The 22,119-nt window shown below is 47.1% G+C and overlaps 3 protein-coding genes across 3 annotated transcripts; 2 read left to right on the top strand and 1 right to left on the bottom strand.

Annotated features, from left to right (window-relative positions):
* Positions 1-857: 857 nt before the first annotated feature.
* LOC106858973 (uncharacterized) lies at positions 858-3,173 on the top strand. Its single transcript, XM_088168522.1, is given in 6 exon segments — positions 858-964; positions 1,915-2,018; positions 2,021-2,125; positions 2,300-2,520; positions 2,621-2,773; positions 2,775-3,173. Coding segments are annotated over 6 exon segments (849 nt in total). The 3' UTR covers positions 2,934-3,173.
* Positions 3,174-12,066: 8,893 nt separating this feature from the next.
* LOC148223030 (uncharacterized) lies at positions 12,067-13,742 on the top strand. Its single transcript, XM_088168611.1, has 3 exons — positions 12,067-12,304; positions 12,468-12,706; positions 13,219-13,742. Exons 1-3 carry the CDS (start codon positions 12,067-12,069, stop codon positions 13,576-13,578), a joined length of 837 nt encoding a protein of 278 aa, XP_088024737.1. The 3' UTR covers positions 13,579-13,742.
* Positions 13,743-15,880: 2,138 nt separating this feature from the next.
* Positions 15,881-17,416, bottom strand: LOC148223029 (homeobox protein vex1-like). Its single transcript, XM_088168521.1, has 2 exons — positions 16,967-17,416; positions 15,881-16,342 (listed from the first exon to the last, which is right to left on the bottom strand). The coding sequence occupies exons 1-2, from the start codon at positions 17,414-17,416 to the stop codon at positions 16,004-16,006; spliced, it is 789 nt and encodes a 262-aa protein (XP_088024647.1). The 3' UTR covers positions 15,881-16,003.
* Positions 17,417-22,119: the final 4,703 nt, after the last annotated feature.

Raw genomic sequence — 22,119 nt, 5'->3', positions numbered from 1 at the left:
TACCGTTCAGTCAAGTAAACTTTCTAAACTCTCCATTGTTAATCAGAAAATGTTTGGGAAGGATAAATGGATGAGGATTCAAATAATTAGACATCAAACAATTCCATTTGTTTGGTGAAAAAAACACCATATATATATATAATATATATATATATATATATATGTATGTATGTGTGTTTGGCAGGCTTTGTCCATGCTAGAAGTGTTTGTGGACTTCTTTAGGTAGATAACATATATGGGAGGCATTAATGCTTGAATGTTTATTTACATATTTTTACCCCATTTTTCTTACAGGAAGTTTGTTTAGTGGGCCCAGGCTGCCATGTCAATCCCTACTTACACAGGCCAGAAACAAAAGGCTCCAGAAGGGCTCTGGTCATGTATGGTTGTGGTTCTAATCGATTATTAGACACTTCTAAATAAAGGTAACAGTCGTGTTTGTGTTTTTGTTTGGTTAGAGACAAACTCTTGAACAGTGTCATCACTGCAGAGCGAAGTAGATCTCATGCTATGCCATGAAAATGAACAATCAAGGAGAGACAGAGCCTAAAAAGGGTTCACAAGTCAAACTTGAATATAGTTCAATGAAACAATTTTCTGGTGAACAAAAAACTGTAGGATTTCTTGATGAATGGATATAGCAGCTATATTTGGAGTGGACAAGAGGTTGAAATGTTTGGTTTAGGAAAGATTGACAGAGGATTTTAATAAAACTTCTACCAGATTAATATAAAGAAAAAATATATCTGTATAATATTAAAATTGAATCCATTGGAAGATTTAGACATAAATTAAGTAGGAGGGTTTTCAGTCTTCAAACCTCTGCCTCACTGACAGTGTAAGAAATAGTTAGAACTATGGTTACAGTAACTGTTATCACAGAGAAAGTGAATGCTGAGGAATGCAGCCAGTGGCAGAATAACAGGTTGGCCAAGTCACAGCAGAGCACTGGGTTTGTGTGCAGGTGTGTGAGTGTAAAGCAGCAGGCAAGAACAAGGACAGATAAATAAGATGTGCAGTCATGATCTCTGGAGGCCGACTGATACCAAGCAGGACTGTGATAGGAATTATCAATGCCCTGGAAGTCCTGCTCTGTTCTTGCACAGGAGGGGAGGGTGAAAAGGGGAAGGAATTCATGGTTACCCTGCGGTGAAAAACTGCCCATAAAGCACCGAGAGCCTTTTGTCAATATACTGCAGAGGCTTTACTGCAGCAGCCACGTGTTCTGCCGTTAGTCCAGAAACCATACTTTTATATAAGCGACCAGAACCTGTCGATTCGTAGAATCCAATTTCCTTGACATTTACCTTTTTCTGTTTCACACCCTTCTCCTCCAAGCCCCTCAGCCTGTGCCTGGTGCTTAAACGTGATCCCGGAGAACCCGGTGAGTGAGTTTCTCCGCTTGCCTGCCTGAGGCTGTCTCGGGAACACAGTGCTCAGTCCAGAGAGGAGCAGGCTTGAGAAGGGCTTGGGCCTGGTGCTGGAAAAGGAATGGGAAAAGCCGACTCCAGGGGAAGGGAGATCGGAAGGAGCAGCGTCCCCTCTCCCTCCGGCGGCCGGGGATGCTGCGCTCCCCCCGGGGTACATTCCCCAGCGCCGTTTGAGGCAGCTCAGCTCCATAAATGCCATTTGCATGGGGATAGGATGTTACAAGAGCTGTAAATCACTGACGGCGGAGTGAACTCTTCAGGGGCAGACACGGCGGAGCCGAGGACTCCGCGAGCTGGGGCAATGTGTGAACGATATCTTTTGTTGGGAGGAGGATTGATAGCAATTAGATGATACTTATCTGGCCCTTTGATGTGTATTTACACAAACAACGTTTTCCCTCCAGGAGTTGCACTATAAAGGAGAGGCCCGTGCTCCCCGGCACCCTCCTTCCCGGCATCTCCGAAACAAGGCAGGATGACTAAGGCCCCCTTTCTCCGTGGAATGGTTGTCCCAGAGCAGCCAAGCTCTCAAGAGTCCCACCAGGGGCTCTCCACACCGAGCATCGTCCGCGGGTCACCGGCCCGGCTCCGCTCCAGCCTCGGCCGGAGCGAGCAGAGCCAGGATCAGCCGGCGGGTCCGCGGGACGGGAGCGGCGGCAGGAGCAGGGAGCGCGTGGAGGCCACTCCCGCCGCAGGTACCGCGACCACCGGGACAGCCGGGGCTCCCGGGCGGGGGGCGGCGGGGCTGGGACACCGCCGGGCCCGGGAAGCAGCGGTGCGCGGGGGGCTGCTCGGGGGCGGAGGAGGCGGTCTGTTTCCCCCACGCCGTACCCCACGGCTGACCCTTTCCTCCTTGTCCCTGTCCCCAGGAGCAGGCGAAAGGCCGTCGGGAGCGGGGCAGCCCGTGTCGGAAGAGGGTCCCGAGTGTCCGGGCCCCGAGGAGCCCTGCGGGCGCGGCGGGCGGCGGCTGCGCACGGCGTTCAGCGCGGAGCAGATCAGCACCCTGGAGAGCTCCTTCCAGCGGCAGCAGTACCTGGGCGCCGCCGAGCGCCGGCAGCTGGCGGGCAGGATGCGCCTCTCCGAGGTGCAGGTGAGCGCGGGCAAGGGCAAGGCGACAGCGCGGCTCCAAACGACCACGTAAACAAGCCTGGGCGGCCTTGTAACCTCCTCGTCTTTTCTCCTTCCCCCAGATCAAGACGTGGTTTCAGAACCGGCGGATGAAGCTCAAGCGGCAGCTGCAGGAGTTGAGGACGGAGCCCTTCTGCAGCCCCGCTCTCCCTTACGGACCCCAGGGCGCTGTGGTGCCCTTGCCGCTCACGTACGTGGCCCGGCCACCGCCTCTGGCCCGGCAAGGGGGCCGCCTCTGAGGGCTGCCCTTTGACGGCCCTGCCGGCACCCGCCCTGGACCTCAGCAGCGCCTGCAGAGCACAGCCGGTTGCGTTTTGGGCAGCACCCTGCTTTGTTGGGTACCGGGACCCCAGAGCTTTCTTGCTGGGTGTCTGACCCTCTGATACGAACTGTGACTAAAGAGGATTTGCACTACTGATAGATATCTGGGGCTGCCCTCGTCTGTAACTGCCTGGTGGAGTTAAGATGCAGCAGCGATCTAAACATTTACAAAGACATGCTGGACAATCTGAATCATGGACTTCAGGCTCTTGCATTTATAGGCAACTGTAAATATAAATGGGGTGGGACAAACAATAATATAAACTGAATCTTTTAATAAACCTATTTTTCCCAGTTTTCATGTGAATTCCTTTCTTAAGGATTGTAGAGGTATTCATTCTGCCCCAAAAGAAAGCTCCTCGTCATTTAAAATAGCATAGACTCCTTGTCTGGATTTGTTCTGCCCCCCTGCAATTTACTTTGTAGCTAAGTGCAAAAAAGCGTGAATTTCCCTCTGTCTTCTAAGGCAGGGATCCAACCCCTTTGGCTACTTAATACATGAGATTTTCTGTCATGGAACTGTGCTTTTAGCCAAATATGTGGATACACCTGTTACTTAATACTGGGCTCTCTATAGTAGCAGAACAGATCTTTTAAGATTTTAAAAAACTACTTTCTAAATATGTATGATATTATATCTTCACGTTTTTATGAGCTGCTTCAGTAGATTAGTAAGAACCTCTTACCTAAATAGATCATGGAAATGATCTCGAAATTTCTCACCTACAAAACAGTATCTAGCTATCTCACATGCAGTTATCAGGGTACAAGGGTGATGATCAAAAGAATTTTAACATTCCAAAGCTGGTTTTCATACAGTGCAGTAAAAGTCCTTACCACTGTGCTATTCACTTTTAAAATTTGGATAATGAGCTAGTAAACTGATGATCAAAATGGCCTGATTTCAGGCCAGAAAAAGGGCTCTAGAAATGATCTTTGACTGTAAGTTGACATAAATCTTTCAAGTCAATTGTCAACTACATGAAAAGAGCAATAAAATTTCCATCACTTTAGAGGTAATCTGGGGTGTTATTAGAAGGTCTTCCGGCACACTGGTAATTTAAACTCCTGTAATGAATGGTCTGAGGGTTCTCTGTCAGCATCCTTGAATATCTTTTGTATACAGCGGCCAATCTGCCCCTTGAGTACCCTTGCCTGGTAAAAAGCAACATTATGTGCTGCGGTGGGCAGCGGCTTTGCAGTCACCTCTGGAAGTCTCCTTGATTATTTTGTAATCTATGCTGTAATTTTTCTAGTCTTTTGAGATGTTAGTCTTTGTGTTGCAATTGCACAAATTGCGTGTTTCTAATGCAAAGGATTTCAGCTGAATTTAAAAGGGCTCAGGTGAGCCTTTGCTCACCTTGCTGAAGTCTCAGGAACATCATGCAGTCATGGATTAAGAAAATTTGTTGACACGTAAGTGAAATTCCCCATTCGATGGAGCTTATTTCTCGAAGTCAGGTATCATTAAACGGTAATATTGATTTTGATAAATCTCTCTGACTCTTTCAAATAGTATTAGTTAACTGGGGTGTCTCCAGAAAGAGCTGCAATCGTGAATATTTTCCTCTGCTCTAAAGCAGTCATGTTTAAAATAACAGTCAAGGCCAATAAGTGTAGAGAAAGAAAGAAAGAAAGAAAGAAGAAAGAAAGAAAGAAAGAAAGAAAGAAAGAAAGAAAAGAAAGAAAGAAAGAAAGAAAGAAAAGAAAGAAAGAAAGAAGAAAGAAGAAAGAAAGAAAGAAAGAAAGAAAGAAAGAAAGAAAGAAAGAAAGAAAGAAAGAAAGAAAGAAAGAAAGAAAGAAAGAAAGAAAGAAAGAAAGAAAGAAAGAAAGAAAGAAGAAAGAAGAAAGAAAGAAAGAAAGAAAGAAAGAAAGAAAGAAAGAAAGAAAGAAAGAAAGAAAGAAAGAAAGAAAGAAAGAAAGAAAGAAAGAAAGAAAGAAAGAAAGAAGAAAGAAAGAAAGAAAGAAAGAAAGAAAGGAAAGAAAGAAAGAAAGAAAGAAAGAAAGAAAGAAAGAAAGAAAGAAAGAAAGAAAGAAAGAAAGAAAAGAAAGAAAGAAAGAAAGAAAGAAAGAAAGAAAGAAAGAAAGAAAGAAAGAGAAAGAAAGAAAGAAGAAAGAAAGAAAGAAAGAAAGAAAGAAAGAAAGAAAGAAAGAAGAAAGAAAGAAAGAAAGAAAGAAAGAAAGAAAGCATTAGACTCCATGTGGCTTTTCGCTTTTCAAGAGAGTACCCACCACTCCTCCAAATGCTCTGCCCAGCCCGTACAAAAGAATAATGGTAATAACCCTACCTGCTCTCGGAAGCCAGAGCGGCGGTGTGGGGAGCTGGGGGTGAAGGGATGGAGCGCTCTGAGGGCACCGGGACTACCCGCAGCGTTCCGGGAGCGCCACACCCCAGGGCCAAACGGGGGATGGTGGAAGGGAAGTGGGCACGGGCAGCACCGCAGCTGGGCCCGGCGAAAGTGAGAGACAGATGGAGAGGCTCGGGAGGAGAGAGGGAGAACAAAGAGCTCCCGCCTGCAGAGGGGAGCAGTTTCCTGGGAGGGGAACTGGGGGAGCGGAGTTTGTGTAGGGGAAGGGGGTGTCGTCTTCCCTCCACCTCAATGGTGAAAAGGGAGAGGCAGGAGCACACCTTATCGGCTCCCCATGTCCCCGGTGAAAAGTGATCTGGGGCGGCTCTGACTGAGCCCTCAACCCCTGGGTCTGCCCTCACTGCCCTCGGGCTCGTAACGCGGGGCTGCAGCGGCCGGGCTGGGCTGTCCCTGCCCGCACCCGAGCTCGGCTCCACCGCGTCCAGCGCTGCCCGGAGCGGGGCAGCAGCTCCCGCTCCGTGCAGAGCTTTAGAGCCAGGCAGAGACAATCGGTGCAACAGGGACAGCACACAGTGCTGCCATCCTCGCCGTGGTTTAAGCCCGCGGGGTTTATGGGGACCCCGCTGGGACAAGCGGGGCTGCGGGGCCGAGCGCAGCAGCCAAGGGGCAGTCTGGGCATGGAGGCTCAGCGAGCCGGGGGGCGTGTGCTGCTCCCCGTGCTCTGGCTGAGGCTGGCGCGTTTCGTGCCAGGGGTGAGCGCTGGGTAAGGGGAGTAACGGGGCATGCCAGCTCTGGGCATACGAGCGGCAGAACGACTGGAGAGGCAGAAGCCGATCTCTGCTCGAAAGGGTGCTAATGGTCACTTAACATAATGACTACTTGGCCACAGGAATACTCAGCAAGCACATGAAACACTTTGCCAGTGTTTTGGCATGGCTACCTTGCAAATATTGCCGTTTCCCCGGTAATTGCTCAAATGAACTCGAGAGGTGATGCTCACTTGGCTGAGTCTCTAATGGTATCAGGTTCCTCGAATGTCTGTCTACATGATAACTTCTCTCCTACCTGCAAAAATTGGCTTTCTCTAGAAAGTAAATAGTATGTTCCAGTTGTCTAGAAAGCTCTATATGAAGTAATTTCATTTTTGCTAAAGGTGTCCAACTCTGGCTTTAAAGTGTGAACGCACGTTTTTCCTTTGATCTTAGAGAAAGGAGATCGGACTTCATTTATTCCTGCGTGTTTGAATTTCTCCTTCACTGTGCTTTAGCTATGGCAGCAGTAAAGGGCATTAGTGCCAGGGCAGGCCCCTGCACGGTATCAGCCCCTGGCAGGAGATCGGAGAGCTCCAGCTCCGGCTCCAACTCTGCACCGCGCCCGCCGCCGATCCCCGCAGACCCAGCAGCGCGGCGGGGAGCGCCCCGCCCTTGCCACTTCAATCGCACCGCAACAACCCAGCACCGGAACGCTCGAGCGGTGTGGGCAAGTCAGCTACAAATGCGACGGAGTAAAGAAATAAAGAAAAAAAAAAAAGTCGATTAGCTGGGGAGGAGTAGTTTAATGCTCGTGGGTGAAATTGTCGGAACCCCCCGGCCCGGCGGCTCTCGAGGAAGAGGCTGTATAATGTGGAAACTGGGCACCCCAGGGAGGAGAAGGGGATGGGAGGGGAAAATTGCCAGAGCGCTAACTTCAAAGCCCTTCTCCCCTGCAGTGCGTGCGCGGAGGGGGAGAAGCCTGATTGAATTAACACCGCGGGGCGGGGGAGCCGCCAGCGACCGCGCTCGGAACCGCCCGTCCCAATTTGGCTAAAGCAGCCATCAGGGGACTGGGAATAGGATCGGGGTATATCACCCCCCTGCAGCTCCCAGACATGGTGGAGCCACTCCAGGGACCTCTTTACAAACTAGGTGAAGTTATTCGGCGTTGTGTGCTAATCGAGAGAGATCTCGCACTGTTAGGCCATTACATCTAATTGCTGCCCATTATCTCTTTCTTTGATACTCAATTAGATGACAATTAACTTGATAAATCCCACCGAAGTGGAGGGGGGAAGAAAGAGGAGATCCTTCTTGGTCTCGGCATGTTCCTTGTGAAGATTTTACTACTCTTCCTTTGTATCTGTGTCTTAAACTCATAGACTTCGACCTAGTGTTGTCCCCTAATAGTACCTAGTAGGGAGCTAATCCCAGTGTCTCTTCGGTACTCAGGTGGGCTAAGTGTTTTAATTCTTATTTCAGCTCTTAGTTATTCTGCTTGGGTAATTCTGAACAACTGTGGAGGTGTCACAAGTCCTCAGGCAATGTGGCGATGGCGTGCATAGAAATTCAAGCACTAGTTTGTTTCGAGCGAACTTGTACTTTACTTATCTAGGTGCTTTGTCCATTAGTTCTGCAAAGCACACAAAAATATTTCCCAGATAAATCGTTATTAATGCAAAGTGCGTGTTTGCTCCCGCAGTGGCTGAATGGGAATATCTGGGCTTGCAGCGTGTGAGTCGGGAGGGAAGAGGGTGCCGCGGTGCCGGCTGAGTCGGTAGCATTTGTCATTTATTGTGTGTTAGCCCGCATTGTTCCCGCGGGCGAAGGAGCGGCGGGGTGATGGCACTGTTAGTGTTCACGGGTACTTCAAACAGAAAAGCGTCTATTCCCAAACAATCGATCTCGTTGATGCCTAATTGACTATCTAATAGCACCTATCAGGACATCAAAGGAGACGCTGAATAACCAAGTTAGCATTTCCAAAGGGGAGCAGCCCAGGGTACAAACAGCCATCAGGCCCAGCCCGGGCCCTGCGGCTGCCGGTGGGCCTGGGATTCCTGGGGCTCCTTCTGAAGCACTGCAAAATGGCTTGTCTTGCTTTATTTTAAAACCCTGTTCCTTACAATGAGTTTACTTGCCTCTGAAGGGCTGCTACACTTCCCCAGGCTCTCTCCTCCTGCCCCTTTGTGCAGCTAAACATGGCTTCTGTGGGGTTCGAATGCTGGGGTATTTTTGATTTGGGTTTATTGGGTTTTTTGCTTTGTCATGGTGGAGTGGGTGGCATTGCAGTTGTTTTTATTTCACCCTCTATGATCTCCACTTCTCCAGTTTTGTCAAGATGATATTGGAAAAGCTGTGCTTTTCATAAATATAATTTGATCTACCTATAGTGAAGCCACTATCCCAGATCCGGTGGCCTGGTGCATCAGCTCTCAGTCTATGATAAATGCTATTATAGTTTGGTCTGTATATTGATTTGGGGTTTTTGTTTGGGTTTTTTTGTTTTTCCCATGGTCTACTTACAGACTTACTAGCAGACAGAAAGTTTGCAACATGAAGATTTGCCCAACTATGCTAGTAATTACTCCCCTCGAGAAGGACTATTTTTCTGTTGGCAAAATATATCCACTTTTTCTTATGTTTTCGTGCAAAATCAATGTGATGGTGTGCTGAAGACCTTGGCACACCAACAGCATTCCTGGGCAACAAAAGTACTTCAGCATGTGGCAAAGGATGAGTATCTAGTGTCTCGTGCAGGAGATGCTGCAGCCTGAACGATGGGCTGGACCTTCCTTAGACAATACCTTCATGCTGTAGAGTTGCTGCAGTCCTGCCTGTTCCCATGGGTTTAAATTCCATGTGTGCTCAAAGGCCCAGATGAAATATTCCCAGGCATACCAGTGAGAGAAATCTACCATTTGTCCTTAGAAGTCTTGTAGAGCTCACATGAGAAGAGCACTCTGTCCTGACAGGGTATCTGTGATAATCACATCCTGGCATGAATCACTGCAGGGACATTCAAGATATCATACCGAGTTACAAGAGGGCATAGGTTTTCAGTACATTTCTTGAAGCAGCAAGCATGTTTCTTATGGTTGTAAGGCTTACATGCAAAGGCAGAACAATAAATATTTTTGCAATGTGATTTGGAGAAATGAGCCCACTATGCTCTTAATATAACACATATAAGAAAAATCCATCAATTTTTCAGTATAATACAATATTCTGAAGTTCTGAGTATACAGAATTCTATAGGAAAGTACACCATTTCCCCTGAGAATTTAGATTTATTTTTTGTCATGTTTATGTATCAATTGAATGTTGTGAAAATTTCATGTGATAGAAAAGAATTGAATGGAAGTAAATTTGTGTCTCATATATGCCCCACATTACTGCAAGGTGAGGGGAAGATTTAACTGCAGATGCAGGGCCTCTGTCCACCCAGGGTCGTTAAAGTTTTCAAGTTTCTCAAGCTGCCACCTCTTTCTAATGGGAACTACAATGGCCATGTAACACCTTCCACACTTTTCCCATCTGTTCCAGGGTTTTGTGGTCCACAGATGCAGCTACTTTCATCTGGAGTGGGAGGGAATCCTAGTGTTGAGTTTAAACATCTTGCTAAATAGGCAATTCAGACTGGAGTCTAATATATAAAAAAAATCAGTTTTCATTGACTTTCAGCAAACAGTGGAACAGGTCAGCTTCCCTACATTCCCAGCCAAAGGAGAGGGAGGAAATGGCAGCAGCTCTTCAGGGTTAATAATAGTTCCCTTCTATAGGACACATAATCTATCAATGCAAATGTTGGTCTCTTTGGGCACAGGACTGAGTGTGCCTAGTTCAATTTTGGCAGCTGGGGATGGAGTATCTCTCCTAGAGGGTTGTCCCTGGGTGTTTCTGTGTGCCTGGGTGAGGAGCCAGCAGGGCATGGGAGACCCAAGGCTGCCTGGTTTGGCACAGGTTTCTTCTGCTGGAGAAACGGCGGGGGAGGCTGCACTGTGGGAAGCAGGGTGCATGCTGCTTGCTGGGTAGGGCTGTGCTCAGTTTAGGAGCTCCTGAATACCAATGGTTTTCGTGTATTGTCTCTAAACTTCTTTTGGGTGAGGTAGTGAGGCTCTGCAGGTAGCACTCACTGCTTTACCAAGGACAACTTGCTGTGAATGAGTTTCTGTGTGGCAGAACATGAGTTTTTCTGCTTGAATTTGTCTATATATAGAGAATTCAGAAATTGCTGTTCTGAAATAAGTTTGGGGATGACATAGTGATGTGTTTGCCTCAGAAAAAGAGGGACCAAGCACAAGTGGAATAGTTCAGGAATAGTTATTAAATCCCGAAGTTATTAAAATCAACGTGCAGGCTCTTAGTTCATTTGGGAAACAGTGAGTGACCTATCCCTGCTTGGCTGAAATGTGTCTAGGATTTAAATGCTGGTGTTACAGTGGCTTTGGTTGGGTCAGTGGCACTCACAGGTATGTGGTTCTGATCCAGGGTGGGATCCAGCCGTATTCAACTCCTCGGGCATTTGCACTGGCTTATGCATGTCAGACAAAATGACAGTCTTGTGCCAGCAGTAAGTGAAACTCCTTTCTTTAGTGGCTGTGCCCAGCATCCCTCAAAGAGCAGGGCGATTTCTCTGTTGGGGCTGTGCCGAGGCGACAACAGCCTTTCCCATTCCTGCCCTGAGGGGATGGTGTTGCAAGCAAAGCTCCAGGAGGCATCCAGCTCTTGGTTCTGTGGGCTAGGTGGGTAAGGTGTTTGCATTGCCCAGGTGCCTGGGCTTTATCCCTCCCCCGGAGCCAGTGTGGGGATAAGCCGACTCTGTGGGCTCGGGAGGAGTCGATAATCCTCTATCCATTCCCGCGGCCACGGAGTTACGGGAACACCCGAGACAATGAAAATGAATAGCATGAATGATGAGGGGTTTTGTTCCAAATGTTTTCCTAATAAACTGGGGAGGTGGTTTAGTTGACTTTTTTTTCCTTTTAAGAGAAAAAAACCGTTGTCCATGTGTGTAGGAACCTAGATTATTACTGTGTTTTAGAAAGAAACACACTGCTTCCCTGTTCGACCCAGGTTTATGGTGTCCATTTCTTCTGGTGATGCATCCGAACAGGAACTCTGAGGATTTTGGAATCATCATTGAAATTGAGGTCCTATCAGTGCATTTACCCAGTTGGAGGGATTGGCGCTGGCTTCCATTCTCCTTTAAGCGAGGGTTAGAATGTGAGTTATTCAAGTTTCGCTACTGCCGATGTGCTCGTGGTCTGTGTGGTATTTTTTACTGGCGTGACCGAAAGCCCGGTGAAGTTGAACAAAAGAACAACCTGGACACGGGCTGAGCTGCCGAGATGCCCCTTTCCCCCAGCTAAGCTGTGCTGGGAGATGTCTTGGTATCGTCCCTGCATTACAAGGGCACCGTCCTTCTCGGGAAAGCGGCATATGGATTGGGGTAGTATGAAGCTGATGAGGTGCGAGCTCTTCTGCTCACTCAGTGCTTTGATCACTAAATGATTGGGGAGATGGGTCGCGTTTTCTGGCTAGACAGACGGCGCCAAGTTCAAGCTGAGAGGGCCCGAGGCTCTGCTCACCTCCAGCCTGGCTCTGGCCCGGAGAGCGAGGCTGAGCCTCGAGGATAGGGGCTTCTTAACATTGGCCCCCATGGCTTTTTCCAGGGAGGGAAAAGGACGGTGGGACTGGCAGGTTCTACCCGAGGTTCCTTACCCCTCGTCCCGGCCCCGGGATGGGTGTGGGTCTTGGGGCTGCTTTCGGGCATCTGTGCAATGTGGGACCCCGGATTGAAAAGGGAGCGGTGAACCCGCGCTGCCACCGGCAGCCGCGGTGTCTTTAGACGCCCATTTGCGGGGCTGGGGCTGCCCGTGCCCTGCCCTCCAGGGGAGAGGGGCAGCTTTGCACTTCAAGGGGGTCTCCCCGGCCCCGCAGACACGCTGGAGCCAAGGGCTGTAGACATTTGCCAGACGTGTGAACTTTCCTCCTCGCTGGTAGCTGTTATCTCTGCTCGATTCCCACTTTGATGTGTGTTCGCACTTACAAACGACCCCTCCCGGGTCAGAGCGCCCATATAAGAGCGGGCCTCGGCCGCGGGTCGCCCAGCCTCTCTTCGCCATGAATCAGGCACAGATCCCCTCAGCAGAGACCAAACCCCACGGGGTCAGGCCCCACATCTGCTGTGCGCCCCCTCCCCGCGCCCCCACCTCGCTGGGCAGTCCCACCGTCCTGGTCAGAGCCAAGCCCCGACGGGGCAGCCCCCAGCCGGACCCGCCCGGGGACAGCGAGCCCGGCGCGGCGGAGCGGAGCCGAGACGATCCCCGGGATGACACCGACCGCTGCCCGTCGGAGCCAGGTGCGTGAGGAGGGAACGGGAAGAGGGGAGCGGGAGGGAGGACTGGGGACACGCCGGAATCCAGGCTCCCTCCGGTACAACATCCTGGCAGGGCTGAGGGGCGGCGAAGGCACAGCCCCAGCGGGGCAGGGGTCTCACCGCCGTTCCTCCTCCTCCCGTGCAGCCCCCGACAGCGGCTGGCTCAGCGCCGACGAGTCCTCGGGCTACGAGAGCGAGAGCGCAGGCGGGGAGCGCGGCGGGGCCGCGGCGGCGGGCGGGACCCGCGGGCGGCAGCGGCGGGCGCGCACCGCCTTCACCTCGGAGCAGGTGTGCCGCCTGGAGAAAACCTTCCAGAGACAGAAGTACCTGGGCGCCACGGAGCGCAGGAAGCTGGCGGCTGCCTTACAGCTCTCGGAGATCCAGGTTAGTCCCGCAGGAAGCGGATCCTTCCCGGCCCCTTTTGGCAGGAGCAGCCAGGGTCGGCGGTTCCGCATCTCTTTGCAGACGTAGCACTCGAGTTTAGTCGAGGTTGTGGGATCCCCTCGGGGATTAACGAGTTACCACTCCGGGAAATTTGTGTCACTTTCTATCGGGAAACTATCCAGGTTTTTCTTTTTAATTTCTTAGTGAAGTAAACTGTCCTGGATATACGCTGAACTGCTTGTAGGCTATGTAGACCTCATATCCAGATAAATAGATTCTTAAGGAATTTACTGATTATTGTAGAATCCCTGAACGCAGCCACTCTTCACTCTACATCCCGCAGGTCCTCTGCCTTCTGCTAAGTAGGGCAAAAGCATCAGTCCACCTGTGTCAATGCCATCTGAAGCAAAATGGCAAAAGCACCTGAGATACGGTTGCTCATAGCTGGCACATTACCCTTAGGCAAAGTCCCTGATTTGTCTCCTGCATCGCCCCTTCTTTTTGTTGCTTAGATTAAGACCTGGTTTCAGAACCGGAGGATGAAACTGAAGAGACAGATCCAGGACCACCAGCACAGCCTCGTGTCCCCTGTTCCGGTCCACAGCTACGCCGCGGGGACTTCACCAGCTCTGTTTCAGGATGGTCTCCACTACCCCTTTGCTGCCCAGCACCAGAGACTCCTGCCTTTTACCCCGATGCCTGCTGTGCACTTCAGCTTCTCCTTTCCCAGATATGATGCATCGCAAAGCACCTATCACTTTATGGCAAATGAACTGCCCTACTACCATCAACACCTTCTTCCTCATCCTTCTTTCCATCCAGTTATTCAGAACAAAATGGACAGGCAATGCCACCCTTTATATGCAGTATAGTGAAAAAACAGTGTTTTATACTGTTATGTATTTAATGCTCAGAATCTCTTGCCTGATTTGGAAGAATGTCTTTATTATTTTAAGTTAAATGTGACCATGAATAATTTTATATTTGATAATTAATATTAAAATATTAATAAATCTTGTCTAAAATGTGTTATGTAGATTGTTTTCACTGCTCCACCCAGGTTTTTCATAAATGTGTATATAAATAAATAAAATATGAACTGAGTTTTATGTGTCAACTCTACAAAAGGTTGCACTTGTGCAATGCAAACTGTGGTGGTCACTTGTCCTCCTGTAAAGGTAATGGATTTAATTGTTAAATACGTTTTGTCTGATTTTCCTACCCTCACACCGAGATTGTCTGTCTCTTCTTGAGTGTTTGGTAGCCTGGACAGAGGCAACTGCACCCAGTTGCCCCGCACTTCTTTGGGCTAAGCACATCCTCCAGAAGAAGGATAAGCTGTCAGTGAGTTTCTCTTCTGAATATAAATCAGATATTACAAGTCCAGTCCCATCTTCCATGTAAAGGCAGCAGAGGTAATAATATTTAAGTCAGCATGTTTTTAAACAGGAATTAACGGATCAGGCCTTCATTATGGAACCTCAAAATCTTACAATTGCCAAAAAAATGCTAGGCAAAAAAAGTTTTGGGCATAATTGCCTCTGGTTCAAGGCCATATCTGAATGGAATTGTAACCTGAAAATTTGACATTTGTCTCACTGTTAGAAAACAATTATAATTGCATACTTTGCAATTTGCAATCTTTAAAGCAATTTCATCTATTCCCTTTAGGCATGTTAAGTTTTGTTTTAGTAATCCTGAAATCTGTTGGGTTTTTTTTAGTTCTTTCTGGGATTGGAGTTGTCTCCTAGAAGACCTAAGTTAACACTTGTTTCTTAGTCGTTAATTCACCTGTAAGGCCTTTTAAATACTTGATTGTTGCATTGTAGTCTAAATTTTCACCCTCCACCCTCTAATTCGATGTAATAGCCTAGGGGCTTCTCACTTGTGAAAAAAAATACTTGGAAAGGGTAAAAAGGGAGTTTTCTGTAGAGCGTGTTCAAAGTGACCTAGAAATGCTCAGGTTGTCCCTTCAGCTGCCTGGCTGTGTCACGGATCAGCGCTGCCTGGTGGGGCACAGAGAAGGGGTCTGGTGGGGGAAATTCCTTCCAGTGTCTCCAAGCTTTTCACTTCTCCCTTTTGTCTATCAAAAGGGAGCTGGGGAGGAGGGTACATGGACATGGAGGGTGGAGGGAGAAGAGAAGAAAGGGAATGCATGGCACAAAGCTGTAGCAGGCCCCTCTTCTTGCCGTGTGAGCAGAGGAAAGGAGGGTTTGGGTTTCTTTCTCGGTGGTGCTGGTGGTTTTTCATTTTGTTTCGTGCTAACTTTTTCTCTCGTTACAACTGCAGGGTAGTCTGACCATCACCTAGCAAGCAAGTTAGATTGGTCTGGACTGGGGAAGGAGATGTAGTCACACTTGCTGCAGCTGCTTTATACTGATGTAAGGTCTCTAGTTTACCATTGTCTAAAGGCTCGGCTTTACCACTTTGCATAAAGCTTGCTCTGTAACTTTTAGGAACAGGCCTAAGATCAAGCCTAAACTAATTCTGCAGTTTAAAATGTAGGGAGGCTATCAAGTTACAGCTACAACTTTTGGAAGTAAAAAGTGAAATATTTTCTTTTTGAGTGTCCCAAGAGACCTGAATTGGTGAACAATTCGTTTTCATAAGCAGATGTAAATTGCAAGTATGCTTGGCATTGGCATCAATGTAGATTCTTGCCAGTTAATTCCTTAGCTTTATCTCTCTTTTAATGCATAAGTGTCACATGTCCATCAAAAAACAGGCAAGATCACTTGAAGAATGGTGCCGAATATACTCAGAAAATACTGGGCAACTTGTTCACTTTTGTTCATAGCATTTTATCTTTGGTAACATTTTAATTTAAATGTACTTGGCTGTAGCTCACAAATGTTTCCTTAAAAACACTCACTCAAGGCAGAATGGACAAAATTTTTAACACCATTGTCTATTAAATGCCATAGTTACTATGTAAATTTCAGCGTAAACAGTACTCCACTTTTTTAGTGGAGATCCCCACATAATTACAGGTTATTGCCTGAAAACTTTTAGATAGGAAAATGCATATAGAAATTCCTATACAGCATGGTGAAGGCTGTAGTAATAGAGAGATTTCATGTCCTCCACTTCTACTCTCAGTATAACTTCTCTAATATGGATAAATTATTTTCTCCTCTAATCAAACTTTTTTATGTTAAAGAAAACAATTCAAAAAATCTTTAATTAATTTAATATACAAAATAAGTTAAATAGTTACTCTTAGATATATTTGGCTTTTTTTTGAGATTACAAATAATTGTTGACATTTTTAACAGGAAGGAGGATCTGGTTGGAACATCAGTCTTTTATGTTCGTGGTTAGAGTCACTGCTGGAAGCACAGAAGAGTAGCAAGATAATCCTGGCCCAGAAGGCAATAGTGAAGCTGGACTTCGCAAAACTGGCTGAAGAGAGTGAGCTGGAACGGAAGGTAACAAGGCAGGGTTTGGCATAGCTGGGTGAAGGGAAACAGCAGAGGTAGCAGAGACATTGACATCCGCCCCACGAGGATAGCTGGATGTAGCCGTGTCTGGGTAACAATGATAGGGCAAAAACAAGCCCGAGAAAAGAGCTTCAATCCTGGCATCTTGAGTCTGGCGTTTGAACTTCATACGACGATTCTGAAACCAGGTTTTTATCTGAGGATAAGAAAAAAGAGTCAAGAACTAACCCCCTTATCCCTCTTCCATATAGTAATGGAACCTGAAGGCAGACTTATTGTCAAAGTAACAGAATGCATTAATAGTAAAGATGTAGGGATAATAATGCTGGTCTATATTTAATGCAGAGTAATTGTCTTGACATAATGAGGAATTAACACCGTGAACATGATATGTGGCAAGCCAATACTCAGAAATAGACCAGGGCTGTAACATAAGACTTGTGCAGTGGGGCTAAGAGGACTGGGTAGGGGTAGTTCTGTTCAAAAATCCTACAATGCACCTGTCAGATACGTAACCAAGGAAAGAATTAGCTTGAAAACTTAAGTTCTGGAGATTGTAAAAGTACTTTTCCCTCCCAGCGAAGTTTCAGCTTTTGAACTTGCATTCGCCATTTTCCATTTGCACCTTGTCCCCGGAGCGCTCGGAGCTGCCACAGGCACAGCAGTGCCGGGCGAGGCAGGGCTGTCAGTGCGTCCAAGCCCCGTTTGCTGCCAGCGGGGCGAGGCTGGCGGGAGCTGTCCCTGCAGGAGCTGTCCCTGTCCCCCAGTGCGGTGTCTCCCAGCCCCCCGGGGCTCGGGCGGAGGGCGAGGCCGTGCTCACCTGGCTCTGGGAGAGGTTCAGCACGGCTGCCAAGCGCCGCTTCTCGCCGGCGCCGATGTAGCGCTGCTCTCGGAAGCTGCGCTCCAGCTCCTGCAGCTGCGCTGCCGAGAACTTGGTGCGGGACCGCCCGGGAGCGGAGCCCCCCGACCCCGCTTCGTGCCCGGGGCTGCGGCGCTCCGCCGCCTCCCGGTCCCGGGGCGAGTCTGCGGGGACAGATGGGGATGTTTGAAGGGGGGACCTTTCGGGGGACCCTTCCCTCGGCGGGCCCCGGGCCCCGCGGGCGGTGGCACAGTGCCGGCCGTGCCCCGCCCGCGGGGACCGAAAGCGCCGCGCCCGCCGCCGTGCGGGGGGACCCAGAGGGCACGGCCGGGACTCACCGGGCATCTCCCGGGCTCCGCCGCCACGGCTGCTCTGGGCCAGCCACTCCACCGAGAAGGGCCCCTTCTCCATGTCCCCAGCCCTGCCGGCCCTTACTGGAGCCGCCCCGGCCGCTGGGACAAACATTTAAAGCGCCTTCCCCGGCGTGGTTTGAAAAAGCCCAGAGCATCAAATGAAGCCGGGGACAAAGGACCTCATTGAGAGGCGCTTTAATCTCCCCTTTCAGGTGATTGTTACATCCGCCTAATCTCCGAGCGCAGCAGTTTGCAGAACTCAAGGCTGCCTGACCTGGCGCCAAGTTCAGCGCGGAGTCGTCTCACCACGTAGGTGCTGGGAATTGCATCACGGCCCGGGCTTCTCCACGCTGCCCGAGCTGCCCTCAGCCCCCGCGATTCCCTCCAATCTTTATCTCCTGCTATGAAGGATGAGGATTCAGAAGGGACTGATAACAAAGAAGGACAGAGAGAAGCATTTTTTATGAGTCTTATACCCAAAATTTGAGCCCCTCTTGCCTGTTTGATGCAAGGCTTGAAAGAATCCCCTTGCCTTTCTATCAGCAAAGGAAGTAGGGACGTGAGGTAGGAACAAGTAAGTAGTTCTGGTCAGATAGAAATCTTGAAGAAACACTGATTCAGTATCTTATCAATATGCCTGTGAGGATTTCAGTGGTCTTTACTAAGTCAGGGTGGGTAGAGTTTGATGGAGCTTGGAGGTGCTTGGAAAGCGCAGGGTTGAATGTTTTTCGGTGCTGTCCAAGAGGCAGAGTGCTGCAGTCAGGACTCATCTTCCTCTGAAGTCTTAGGTACACTTATTGACTTCAGTTTATGTAATATCAGAGATTTCAAGAAGTCTTCAGGAAGACTTCGAGACTTCATTCAAGAGAATGGTTGAAACTAGAGGACAAAGGCATTGCATAACAATTTGTTAGGTCATTTTCAGAGAACAGGGTAGGAAGTTTGGAATAATCTGAGTTCATGCTTATGAATTTGTTTAAGAATAAGATTAAACAATGAGCAGCTATGTGTCAGGATATTGGACGGGATAGGAAACACACTGAAAAAGTTACTAGCCCGTTTGAATTTTTCTGTTCATCTCTTAAAACGCCATCTCCTTTCCTTGAATCCCAAGAAAGAAATGTGTGCATTTCAAAGTAAACAGTTCTGATGTTCTTATGAAGTAGATCAAAGAAGAGGAGTGTAAACTCTGTTCAGAGGCAGTCTGTTCAAGGATGATTCAGATAAGGGTGAGAAAAGAACCACTTTTACGGTCTGAAGTGGGCCTGGGATGGCACAGTCCTTATCCTCTGCGAGCACGGGCTAACACATTCACAGGTTGTTTCAGTAAACAGCCACCGCTGCTTGAGTTTACACAGTCAGAGATAATGAAGCAGCTTCCACGCGGAGCGGAACATGTTTGAGACAACGTGCTAATTCTTAAACTTCAAAGAAATTCATGTCACCTTTTATGGAGGGTGATGTATTTATAGTGAGATGGCATAAGTAAGATAATGCTACACTCGCAGCTCTCTCCTTAGGTTTTCTATATTTCTCAGGTAGGATTATTATTTTCTTCTATAAAATGCAATGTAATTTTGTTAACTATGCTGAAGCATGATGCAAGTAAGAAATTTTTACACTCTGATTTTGAATATTCTTCATACATACATTCATCTGCTTTTATAAAGTCTTTCGTTCTTCTTGTAGTAAAAAGAAAATCTTGAATATCTACCTGAGCAGTCTGGGCATTTTTTTGTTTTTGTTTAAATGGGGGGGGGGGGGGGGGTGTGTCTGTGTGTGTTTGGGTTTTTTCGTTGTTTTGGGTTTTTTTAATAAACATGACACTTGTAGTAGGTGACTGCATACGCTTTGAGGCAAAGAAATTACTTGGCTGACTCGACACTTATGTTTTAAAGAAAAGCTCTTCTGACTAAGCTAACAGAGACAGTGTTGCATTGTCTTCATGTGCTTCTGATTCCATCCACAGCAATTTGCAGCTCTTAAAAGCAATTAAGAGGCAAGTTGAAAGCTAGAGCTTTTCTTTTTAGTAAAACCAATCCAAAACCACCACCACCGCCCCACCCCTCCTCTTAGTTTCCATAAGCTTATGGTAAAAATTACTGGGAAATGATTCAGTGTTCAGGACGGTTTGTCTGGAATGGACCATTCCAAATAATGGACCATTATTTTTTAGTTAGCCTGTTTCCTAGTCCTATAACCCTGCAAATTAATCCTGGAGAAACTAAAGTTTGGTCTGGAAAAAAATGAATAAGAACTAGACAGTTTCTGAAATGAATCATTGTAATTTTAGTGTTACAGGTAACATTTAACCAGAAGGATTAGCAAGGTATGATTCCTTTGTTATATTAATGTTTCTAGTTGTTGATTATTAGTGTGCTTATTTTAACAAATGAACAAATGTCTTGAAACAACGAAGGTTTTGCCGCCATGATAGCAGTTTTTAAATTTGTATTTTAGTATTAATGAAGCTTGTTGATTTGTGGGTATTTTGGCTTTTTTATCCTGCTATCATCGATCATGTTATTATCTGACTATATTGCAATAGTTGATTGCACAATTTCAGGAGAAAAGCTCTAATTTCAAAAGACACAGGAAGCTAATACAATATTTTATTTACTTCTAAGGAAAGCAGTCTTTCAGACTACGGTTTAGCTTGTGAAGCTTCCTTCCTACTTTTTTTTCATGCAGAAAACCATGTACAGACATACAATGAAAGTGACTCTGGTGGCTGTTATAGACACCGGCTCTTTTATTGTAAACAGAAGTAGATAATATAATGACTAAACTTTCCTGTCCTGGCATGTGAGTGCAGTAAAAAGATGTATAGTGTGCTAGTATGTTAGAAAATCAGTATGCGTTTTATTCTGTTTTTAATGGGTATTGGTCTTGTTAGCGTGATTATTTCCCTCTCTAAGATCTTTCTGTTATGTTTCCTCTGGTTGATATTTAAAATTTAGAGACTTGGGGTATTGTGCAATTGATTGATTTTTGGGGAGGCAGTGTCCTAATTAACAACGAATTTTATTTTTGCCAATTGTCATTTGACCTGCAATGATAGAACTAAATAAGAAGCTCAATAAATCTAGAAGTATCAGTGGCTATGAAGGTGATAAACACCTGAAATCATATGCTTGAAACATATTATTTTTAAAATACGCTAATGTTCATGCCTGAGTTATTGTGATGATTTACATAAGATACAGATCACGGTTCGAGGCAAAGCTCCCATTAAAAGGACTTTGATGGAGTGATTGGATCTCATAAGCGACCATCACATGAGAGCAATTAGAAGTCAAAAGGTAATTGTCGTGTGTTTCTAGTTAGCAATTAACGTTCATCAGAACCTATGATGAAACATTTATCCCATTTTCCATTGTTTATCAGCACTTTTTATGGACGCGTGGACTACAAAATCCATGATGAGTCAAACTTTGAATGTAAATGGTAAGCTGTAAGTGTAGTGAAGGTGCAACTGACCCGCATTTTACTGCTGCGATTTAATGACAGCTTTTCTTGACAGAGCCCTCTGTGAGAACGTCTGGTGACACCTACAGCTGTGCTTTCTATTGTCTATTTAAGTGTCTTCTGGAAATAACTTAATGACGTGTCTCATAGTTGTTAATGTTTTTAATCATTGCATCAGTTGTCAAGATAATTTCCTGTAAAGCAACAATTATTCTTCTGGTGTTGGTTAGAGCACAGGAACCATTACTGCATAGAAGATGTAGTAGGATTGTCAGTATGCTAGCAATTAAGAACTCTGGAAACAGGTTATTCAGTTATTTTAACAAATATTAAGGACATTAATCAGATAAAAGCGTTACAAACTACATTAATTTCTATCTCATACAACGTACATGCTTATCTAAATGAAGCACCAGCTCTGCTGATGGAAAGAATTGATTCACTCTTCCTGCTTCCATCTTTCTGGCCATGCTTTTCCCCATATGCTATGAGTTTAGATGCCACTCTGATCTATCAGGGAGTCCATTTAAATTTCTAAGCCAGCAGGAAACAGAGGGGAAATAAAAAAGAAAATAAATTGGCTTTTTTAAACAGTTTGGAGATAAAGCTACTCACTGAAAAGTTGGACGAGCTCTTTAACTTGCACACAGAGCAATGGTAGGAGCATGGAAGGAAAGAGGATGATTCATTCAGTAGTGAGTAGATTTGTTGCTTTATATAAGTAAATTCAGGTGTCTCTACAGTCAGTGGGTCAGTACTGTTCCTTCCTTTTTGTAGATGGAGAGACTAAGGGAGAGCAAGGTGACAATTGGATTGCTGTGCAGATGGAGATGTAACTCACTAGTAAATAAATACTGACTTTTTAATACGACTTCTACTTTCAGGGCTTCCTTTTTGCCATCTTTTCTAGCTGTTTGCTCTCAGCTCCAGCAGAGCACTCCAGCCGATACTGCCCCAGCCGGGTGTCGCTCCCCGGTCACCACCCTCCCTCCCGCGGCCACTGCCCGGAGGGGCCGGGCGCTGCTGGGGACAGGCTCGGTCCCCGGGGCGGTTCTGGGAACAGGCTCGGTCCCGGGACAGGTTCGGTCCCCGGGGCGGTGCTGGGGACAGGCTCGGTCCCGGGACAGGCTCGGTCCCCGCGCTGGGGCAGCGCCGCCCGCCGGGAAGTTCCGCGTGTCCCTGGGTCGGGAAGTGCTTTTCTTCCTTGAATTATCCATACGATAATGGACATCATCCTTCCCCCCTCCTTCCCCTTTAATGCAAAACAATACTTATTTTTTTAGATTAGAAATC

This window comes from Sturnus vulgaris, chromosome 8 (assembly GCF_052056855.1).
Source record: "Sturnus vulgaris isolate bStuVul1 chromosome 8, bStuVul1.hap1, whole genome shotgun sequence".
Taxonomy (NCBI): Eukaryota; Metazoa; Chordata; class Aves; order Passeriformes; family Sturnidae; genus Sturnus; species Sturnus vulgaris.
This window is presented reverse-complemented; position numbering and strand designations above follow the sequence as displayed.